Source organism: Trichechus manatus, unplaced genomic scaffold, assembly GCF_000243295.1.
Source record: "Trichechus manatus latirostris isolate Lorelei unplaced genomic scaffold, TriManLat1.0 scaffold00035, whole genome shotgun sequence".
NCBI classification, from domain to species: domain Eukaryota; kingdom Metazoa; phylum Chordata; class Mammalia; order Sirenia; family Trichechidae; genus Trichechus; species Trichechus manatus.
The window spans coordinates 18258332-18268354 of NW_004443971.1; the positions used below are offsets into that span (position 1 = coordinate 18258332).

At 36.4% G+C, this 10023-nt stretch overlaps 1 protein-coding gene across 10 annotated transcripts in view; it reads right to left on the reverse strand.

The window, feature by feature from the left end:
- Nucleotides 1–10023, reverse strand: part of PTPRC (protein tyrosine phosphatase receptor type C) — a 130848-nt gene that overhangs the window by 70548 nt on the left and 50277 nt on the right. For 5 of the 10 annotated variants that reach the window (XM_023730351.1, XM_023730356.1, XM_023730354.1 and 2 more), the window contains one exon: nucleotides 3858–3875. The exons of the other annotated variants lie outside the window; for them this stretch is intronic. In XM_023730351.1, coding sequence (XP_023586119.1) covers nucleotides 3858–3875 — 18 coding nt within the window. The remainder of the gene's footprint in view (nucleotides 1–3857; nucleotides 3876–10023) is intronic. 10 annotated transcript variants of the gene reach the window in all.

Consider the following 10023-nt stretch of genomic DNA (forward strand, 5'->3'; position numbering starts at 1 on the left):
TCCGACATTTCATATTTACAACAATACTGTGTATATATATATGTGTGTGTGATTTATATATGCAAATACATATATAAATAAATATGCATATGTGTATATGCATATACGTGCGTAATATACAAATACAGATGCATATGCATATATAGATATAAAACAAGCTACAGAACAGTGGCTAAAGATAAAAATGGGGAAATGGAGTTGAAGGCAGGTATCCCCTGCCCTCTTCTGATTATTTGGTGGTGTTCTCAACAATCCAGAGCAATTAGGTTCAGAACAGAGCCAATGGATAAAGATGATTAAAGGAAATCTTACAAAAGAGCTGTCAATGCAAAAAAGAGAGTGGGTGAAGTTGGAAAGAGATTATTAGGAGGACCAGGGTTCCAGGAGAAGAAAATGAAGGACAGAGCCTCTATCTACATAATGATATTTTTTTTAATAAGTAAAATTTAAACAATTCAAGAGAAATATGGGCAAAGGACTGGAAAACAAAATTCACAAACAAGTAAGCAAATGACCCAAGTATACAAAAATATTCTCAACTTCATGATAATAAAAGACACAGAATTTAAGATATTGCAAAAACATTTTCCAGAGTTCACATTGTTTTTTTTGAAAGAAAAAAAAAAATGATCAGCATGTGGTGAGACAGGTACAGGCCCAGCTGACATGAATGTACAAATGGTCAAAGCTTCTTGCAGGGGAAATTAGCCCCAAGTACCAAAAGCTCTGTGCTTTCTTACTCAAAAAGCATATTTATTTATAATAGACTATGGAAATTACTTAAATTATTTTTTTAAATATCCATTGTGATCTCTGGACGTTGGGATTAGAGATGTGTATTTTTCCCAAGTTTTCTATGTTTAATATGAATTTCTTTCTATAAAGACCAAAACATATTTTGAAAATATTCAATTAACCCAAAAGTGTGTTATTTCACACAAGTATTTTAATCAATGTAATTGATTTTAATTAATGGGTAAGAGAAAATGGCACAAAGAAGGAAAGAGGGGCTGGAGAATGGGAGAAACTAGAAAAAGAGTAAAATGGATAGAACAAGGTAAAATTAAGAACTGGAATTGAGTAGTTACTCAATAGGGAAGTAATAAAATGGAAATAGAAGTTACACAAAGAAACGTTAGCTTCATTTATTAATGCTTTATAAAGTAATACGTTGGTAGTGTTCAAGGTAAAGCGAATTCATTTTTTACTAAATACAGATAAAAACAATCTGATCCATATCGAGTTGCCCCAATGCCAATGCTCATGAAATATCACAGAACTATTCTGTGACTACAGAAATCCAAAGTGATAGTACACTTATTTGTTGTTAGTTGTCATTTGCCCATGACAATTTTCAATTTCTAGAATTTCATGACCAAATAACTCACGAATAAACCCATTTAGTAACAAACTGTCACCCATAATTACATACCAACCTATCCAACCAAGTAATAGGCAAGTTGGTACTTCTTGTTTTCAGTGCAAAAAAAAGAAAGTTTCACTTTACTATTCTCTCATCTGCTGTGTGTTGGGAAAAAAAGGAAGGGAGAAAGACTGAGAGAAAAGAAGAGGAAAGAGAAGTTAAAAAGGGTGGAATAAAGGGAGGCAAGGAGAGAGAGAGAGTAAAGGAGAGAGGAAGGAATCACAAGCTTGAAATTCTGCTCAAGAACTTTAATGAGTTTGCATTCACTGTCATCATTATACCCTTTCCACTGAGCTGATTCCAACTAACAGTGACCCTATAGTGACCCTATAGGACAGAGTAGAACTGCCCCATAGAGTTTGCAAGGCTGCAATCTTTCCAGAAGCAAACTGCCACATTTTTCTCCCTTGGAGCGGCTGGTGAGTTTGAACTGCTGATCTTTCAGTTAGAAGCCGAGCACTTAACCACTGCACCACCAGAGCCCCCAGTTACTGATTTGTTATTTTTAGTTTAAACTATCTTTGGTGTTGGCAGGATTCCAATGATTCCTTTTGCTTTGGGGAGAAATGTTGTAACATGCTGCCTTTATCATCCACTCTCACTTTTTAGTTAGATTTGAACTACAGAGACTAGCATGAATACCACTCCAAATCCCCCCACGTCATAGTGCTCTGCTATTTTGAAAAGAGAAACATTCTTAAGGACTAGTCTAGCTAGACAAATTCTGTCTAGGATACAGGACAATAGGGTGTGCAGAGAACTACCCTCCTACCTAGAAGCCTTAATAGTCTTGCACACAGCTTAAACTCAGGGTGTATTCCTTAGTTTCACGAATAAGAGTATAATTTGGGATTGAAAAGCAAGCTTCAATGGACAATTCCACATTGCCCCTGTATTCATGTGTTTAAATAACCTTGGTGTCACCGTTTAGGGGGTGTTATAATAGTCAGTGTAGAGACCTTTGGAACCTCTTTCAATAAGGTAATGCTGGTCATCTACCATTTTCACCATTCACTCCTCATTCTGCCCCATACTTATTCCCCTCTTGCAAAAATAACCAGTCATACGTTGAAATGAATTTACTGATCTGTAAAAAAAAAAAAAAAAAAAAATGGAGATGGTAAATTGCATGTGAATTGTTGTTGTTAGGTGCCATCGAGTTAATTTTCGACTCATAGAGACCCCATTTGACAGGATTGTCTTGACTGTAATCTTTATGGAAGCACATCACCAGGTTTTCCCCTGCTGAGTTGTTGGGTGTCTTCCAACGGCCAATGTTTCGGATAGCTGCTGACTGTGTAACCTTTGTGACACCAGGGGTCTTTAAATTGCATGTGTGTAAGTGGCTCCACTGTACTGCACACAACAACAGGTAGCATAAACTTATCATAATCTGCTATGCATGAATAACGTTCACATATTTATGAAACCTCGATGCCAAACTATAGAATTGCAATATTTGATATTTTGAAAATAAGAGAAAATGCTCCTTATGCAGATTCAGGAGCAGTTTCTGTTAATATTTGCACAGCTCTTTGTTTTCCATAGTTTGAAATGAATTTTTATTTCATTATAAAAATAATTCCTGCAATAACACAAATTCTCAGAATATGTCAAATGTGCTTCATTTAGAACTGTGCGTTATAATTGTTAAATCAGAATTTTCCCATGGCTTTCCTTACCTTCTTTATACATCCTGTCAATCACAAGATTTAACAAGAAATAAAAATACATTTTCAATAACAAAAGAATAATGTGATACGATTTATTTTTAACTATGTGCAATTTAATTTTTCTTTTTTATTTTGCATTTAATACTTATCAATTGATTTTCAGCATCTTCCTTTTTAAATTTAATTTATCTCAGAATAAGGACCATTGTTAAAATTCTTAATCCAGTTATGCCAGTAGTATTGAGAAATGTTTATTACAAAATATTTTAATAATCTCAAAGCTTTTGCATATTTTTGAACAAGAAAAATTATTCTTTAAAGATAACTAATATATAAGACCATCTATGTTTAGAAATCCTCTGATTTCTCAGAGAATTTCTAAACCCATTTTTTGAATAATTTGTGACCTAATAATTTGAATAAATTTGTGACCTAACTTAAATTCGTTTATTTGTAGTGTTAACATTTTAAAGAGAAGGTTTGACTCCTGCCTTGTTATTTACCAACAATTTTGAGAAAACTTAACGATTTTTACACAATAATACATAGACAAATAATAATATGTTCAGATAGGTTATCAAATTTTATGTCTTATAAGCAAAAATTTAAAAAACAATTGAACGGCAAGAACCATTCATGATTATAAAATTTGTCCTTATAAAATTAATTCACTAGATAATAATTGAAAATTTTATTGACATTAAATACATAAACTTTACAACAAGAAAATAAAATAAGTAAAATGCAAGTATAATTCTCACCAGAATTGGAATCTTGCCCTGCATAAAGGAAAACAAATATCTTTTAGAATTGTTGAAAGTTTGAAAGTTTCAAATTTCATACATAAATACGTAAATACATGTTAGATGTGTATTACCATTTAGGGAAGCAGCAATTTTCAGTACCTTTTACCCAATTAAACTATATTCCTTCTCTTAATGCCATGTTTACAAAGTCCAAGTGTGTCAAAACTATGCTATTGCTTTTTTATACACAGGAAAAATAAGAAAAATAGTAAAGGAGAGGTATTAGGATTAATTTCAAGCCTGCAAAGTCCTTGGAGAGACTTTTAAAAAGTTCTTTCCCAAATGTTTTATTTATCTGATGATTATTTATTGAGCACCTTCTACTTGCTAGTCTTACGCTACATGCTAGTGGCACAATGGTTAAATGCTCGACTGCTAACCATACGGTCTTCAGTTTGAACCCACCAACCGTTCTGCAGGAGAAAGACATGGCAACTGCTTCCAAAAAGATTTACAACATTGGAAACCCTATGGGGCAGTTCTAATCTGTCTTATAGGGTTGTTATGAGTCAGAATAGAGTCGACGGCAATGAATGTAAGGGTAAAATATAATCACGGTAGTGTATTTCCCTGCCGTCAATTTGTTCCATCTACTGTGAGATCAAAAAATCAAATGTGTTGCCATCGAGTTGATTCTGACTTATAGCAACCCTATACGACAGAGTAGAACTTCCCCATAGGGTTTCCAAGGGGTGGCTGGTGGATTAGAATTGCCGACCTTTTGGTTAGCAGTCGAGCTCCTAACCACTGTGCCACTAGGGTTCTTGTGTGAGATATAGACAAAAAAAAAAAAAAAAGCATACAGTATGATGATGAGTGAACCAAAAAATGCTATAGGAGCACACACAATGATCACAAAATTTCAACTCCAGTTTTGGGGACCTGCTGGTGGAGAAGGTTTTGGAGGGTTTCATGGATGCATTTAAGTGGTGACCTAAAGGATTACAGCTACCTTAGTCCTCAAAATCTTTTTAAGAAGTTGGGATTAATCTGAAAGCCTTTGGATAGCCATTGGCCGTCTTTAAGGAGAATTTGACGGAGAAAGATTTGCATTTTAGATCAACCTTGTTGTGAACTGGTAAATGGATTATCAGAAGGAAAAGCCTGGAACAGGAAAATCAGGAGACCAAAAAACAAAAAAAAAAAAAAAAAACATGAGAGAGGATGATGTCCTGCATCAGGGAAATAATACCAAAAGAAAAGAATGGATTCAAAAGATCAAAAGACACTTAGGAAGTACAGTCATCAAGACTTTGTAAATCTGCCATCTAAGATACATCAATTGGCCCCATCCTAGTCACAGCAAGGGAGAATGAAGAAGGCCAAACACACAGGAAAATACTAGCCCAAGGGACTAAAGGACAAAATAAACCAGAGATTCCACCAGCCTGAGACCAGAGGAACTGGATGGTGCCCGGCTACCACCAATGAATACCCTGACAGGGAACACAACAGAGAGTCCCAGACAGAGCAGGAGAAAAATGTAGAACAGAACTCAAATTCACGTAAAAAGACCAGACTTGATGATCTGACAGAGAATGGAGAAACCCCTGAAACTATGTCCCCCGGACACATAGTTAACCCAGAATTGAAACCATTCTGGAAGCTCACTCTTCAGATAAACATTAGACAGGACTATAAAACAAAAATAATGCACGTGAGAAATGTGCTTCTTGGTTCAATCGGATATATGAGACCAAATGGGCAGCTCCTGTCCAAACTCAGGATGAGAAGACAGGATCTGGTCGAATGGACATGGGGAACCCTGGGTGGAAAGGGGGATGTGCTATCACATTGTGGGGATTGCAACTAATGTCACAAAGCATTGTGTGTGTAAATTTTTGAATGAGGGATTAAAAAAAAACTTTGTAAATCTTTGGAAGTGGAGATAAGGAAGGAGTAATAAGGAAAACATTCAAGTTGCTGGTTTAACCTACTAGTGTGTTGCAGTATGTGGACTGGAAGTTTTCACTGAGGTAAGGAAGAACGAAGTCTCAGCAAGCAGGAGGGGAGGCTGATTTGCTAGAGGTTTGTAGCTCCAGGTATACATCTGGGCTGAGACTATGAATCAGCATATAGAAGAATATTGAAGCCACAGGAGTGAAAGTCCCTAAGGTACATAAAAGGGAGGGTCCAGGATAGAATCCTAAAGAAAATGAATATTTAAGGAGTGGGCAGAGGATAAGGGCTGGTGAAGGAAACCAGATTTTCCATACAGAAGGGAACTGAGACAAATGTGTTGTCACAGAGTTAAGAGTCAAGGGTGCTTCAAGAAGGAAATGGTTGATATCAAACATATGAGGACTTACATGCATCAACTGGATTTATCAGCTGGGTTTGTGGGAATGTTACTCAGCCTTGCTGGCATAATGGGAGCTGGATTCAGACTACAGTGGACTAAGACATGTTTTCATCTGCATCTTAGTAAATGTCCAACCTTGATATTTTATTTTCTGAGAATAAGTTGATCTGAAAAAATTAATTTCTCCCCTCAGAGGCGCCATTAGAAGGATATGTCCCAGTTTTCTTGAATCACATTCCCTGGTTTATTCCTTGAAATAAAATATATTTTTATATGATGGGTGATATTACAATGTGTATTTATTTTCTTCTTATCTTTCTCTATTTTGTCTTAATCATTCATTCTTAAGTATTATTTTTAATTTATTTTATTTGTATTTTTTGTCTCTTCTCTTGTTGAGACATCTTTTATCTTTCTAGCTCAAATACAATGATGCCATTTTTATTATCCTGTTATTTACTTTCCCTCTCCTCTTATTGGTTATATTCTCTTTTTTTCCCATCTAAATTAAATTCTTAGAATTGTTCTGATTAACAAAATAAGTAATAAGAAAAATGAAACATTAATTTTGTAGTAACTAATAGCTCTCATGTTTTAAATGAAAGAAAAAATAACCCTCATCGTTATTGTTTATAAAAAATATAGCATATTGCCAATTTAAAATATTCAAATTGTTTTAAGTGTATGAACAAATTCCATATTATATACCTCTCTTCTTTATCTGAAAAATACATAAACCTTTAAAAATCTAAAATTATTTTGATATGTCCCATCTCAATATAAACAGAAATTTCTTAGAAGTTCAAACAAGTTCATTCAGTTCAATTAGGTTCAAGAAACATTATTTTTCCAGGAATACTATTAAATGCTTAGAAGTTCTAACATGGTAGAGGTATGCTCTTTACCTGGGAAAAGCAAAGATATTTAACACTAGTAATTAAAATTCTTTCCATCAGACACCTGCAAAAATCTCAGAACGGGAATGAGGAGGAGAAACAGGTAGAGAAAGAGGAGAAGGAGAAGCAGCTGTAGCAAGGAGCCTTGCACATAATATCAGTAAAACCAGATGTTGTCGATTCCAACTCATTGGCGAGCCCATTTGTTGCAGAGTAGAACCATGCTCCAGAGGGTTCTCAAAGCTGTGAGCTTTTGGGAAGCAGATTGCTAGGCTCTCTTCTAAGGCACCTCTGGGTGGGTTTGAACCTCCAAACTTTCAGTTAGTACTTGAGTGCTTAACAATTTGCACCTCCCACAGGCTCCTTTGCACATAATAGGTGATCGATAAGTAATAGCTGGGTGAGTCTTAGCATGAATACATGCAAAAAAGAAATCAAACCTATCTGATAAAAACAGCTTTCTGAGAAGAGCCAAGTAGCAAGCCTTATAGACCATGACAAGGAGTTTGAATGTGTTCCTGAGAGTGACGGAAGCAACAGGTCAAAGAATATAGGGCACAAATCAAATAAAAGTTTTGATGACAAGGAAAAGAGGAATCTTAACATTACCTGTACCAGCTCCACCACTACTTCTACAGACCACTATACTCTATAATTCTGGCTTATTAGTTTATTGCCACCAAAATATGTAGCACAAATGATAAAGAGAATTTTTATAAGAGAACACTATGTTTACTATAGGTGCCCTCATGATGTAGTGGTTAAACACTTGGCTGATAACCGAAAGGTGGGCAGTTCAAACCCACCAGCCACTCCATGGGAGAAAGATGTGGCAGTCAGCTCCATAAAGATTGTTGTTAGGTGCCATCGAGTCGGTTCCCACTTATAGTGACCCTATATACAACAGAAGGAAACATTGCCTGGTCTTGTGCCATCTTCACAATCGTTGTTATGCTTGAGCCCATTGTTGCAGCCACTGTGTCAATCCATCTTGTTGAGGGTCTTCCTCTTTTTCGTTGACCTTCTACTTTACCAAGCATGATGTCCTTCTCCAGGGACTGGTCCCTCCTGATAACATGTCCAAAGTACGTGACAGGAAATCATCCTTGCTTCTAAGGATGTACTTCATTCAAGAACAGATTTGTTCTTTCTTCTAACAGTCCATGGTATATTCAATATCCTTTGCCGACACCATAATTTAAAGGCATCAATTCTTCTTTGTCCAGCTTTCACATGTATGTGAGGCGATTGAAAATACCATGGCTAGGGTCAGGCGCATCTTAATCCTCAAAGTGACATCTTTGCTTTTTAATACTTTAAAAGGAACTTTTGCAGCAGATTTGCCCAACGCAATACATCTCATAAAGATCACAGCCTTGGAATCTCTGTGGGGTAGTTCTACTCTGTCCTGTAGGGTCGCTATGAGTCAAAATTGACTTGACGGCGATAGGTTTGTTTGTTTGCTTTTTAATTTACTATAGAAATGAGAATATGAATTCTGGGACAATATGTGAAGTTATTTCCTTTTAAAAATAAGAAGTATGAATATTAGAGTAGATATGTTTAAAAAGTTTGTAATCCATACACTATTCATCAGGCCACATACATGTTAAGTGTCTTAGAGAAATTAATTTAATTCAAGGTGCTTCTGAAGCAATTTTTTTTAAAGAAATTAGTAATGTGCAGTATTTCAATCTAAGTTTTGTAAAGAAGGACAAGAGATAAATTACCAAAATAGAGAAGACAATTTCTAGTTTTATATTTTTAAATGTAAATTTATATTTATAAATACTTCATAAATGATACTAATTTTTTATTGCTAATTGATAATATTTGTTGAATGCTTATTGGTGCCAGGCACTATATTAAGCTCTTTGCTTGTGTTTTTGTTCTTAAACATCGCTACAATGCTATGAAGCTGAAAGAAGTCAAGTATCTCGACCAGGTTTGCAAGGCTGGTATGTGCTAGCCCAGGCTTGAGCCTGAGCCTATCTGATCAGTGGGCCATGTTCCCCACCCTCAGGCTTCCGGCTTCCCTCAACAACTGTCCTTAAAGACTTTGCTGTCCATCTGAGCTTTTCAACATGGAAGTTCTTTTGGCTAGTGTTTTAGGTTCTAGAGCAATTGGCATTTATCAAAAGCTCACAGGCTAAGGAAAAAAGCATCTTAATCAGGATTAGACAGCAGGGTAAATAACTAATAACCCTGGAAATATTAAAATAACCTTGATCCTAAATGAATAGACTAAAATGGATATCCAGAGGGTCTTCACCTACCCACATCAGGGGCCTGAGGACTGGTGGCTCCACCCACGCTACCTAGCCACCTGTGATAGAGGCCCATGAATAAGAGGTGTCCCCCAGTCCTTACAGCCAACAGCATTAGGTGCTCATGGTCCAGCTGCAAAACCCACCCACCTACATGCTCTAGGGAACAGGGGCACACCTTCCTCCTGGACACTTGAGGCAGCTGTCAGCCCCCTGCCTTGCTCAGAGTGTGTCCCCCTGCTGCAGCCAGATGCCTGTGCCTACACCAATCACCCATGCCTGTCTAGGACTGTAAGTGACAGCCTGCACCACAGACTTGGTGGCTATCTACCTGGGCACCTGAGCTGAATCCATACAGGAGGAGTGGGAAGACTCCTGAGCTCACATACTTAGTAACAGATCTAACCACCTGGTGACAGGACATAAGAGCATCAAAGGTGCCAATAATCAAACCAGCTCGTACGAGCAGCCTATTTGGGCATATTAAAACAAAACAAGAAGCTAGGACACAGTAAGCAAACATAAAATAAATAAATATAATAACTTATTGATGGCTTGGAAACAACAGTCAATATCAAATTGCATAAAGAGGCAATCCATGATGGCTTCAGCAAGCTCCCAAAATAAAGAATCTAGAAATTTTCCAGAGGAGGAAA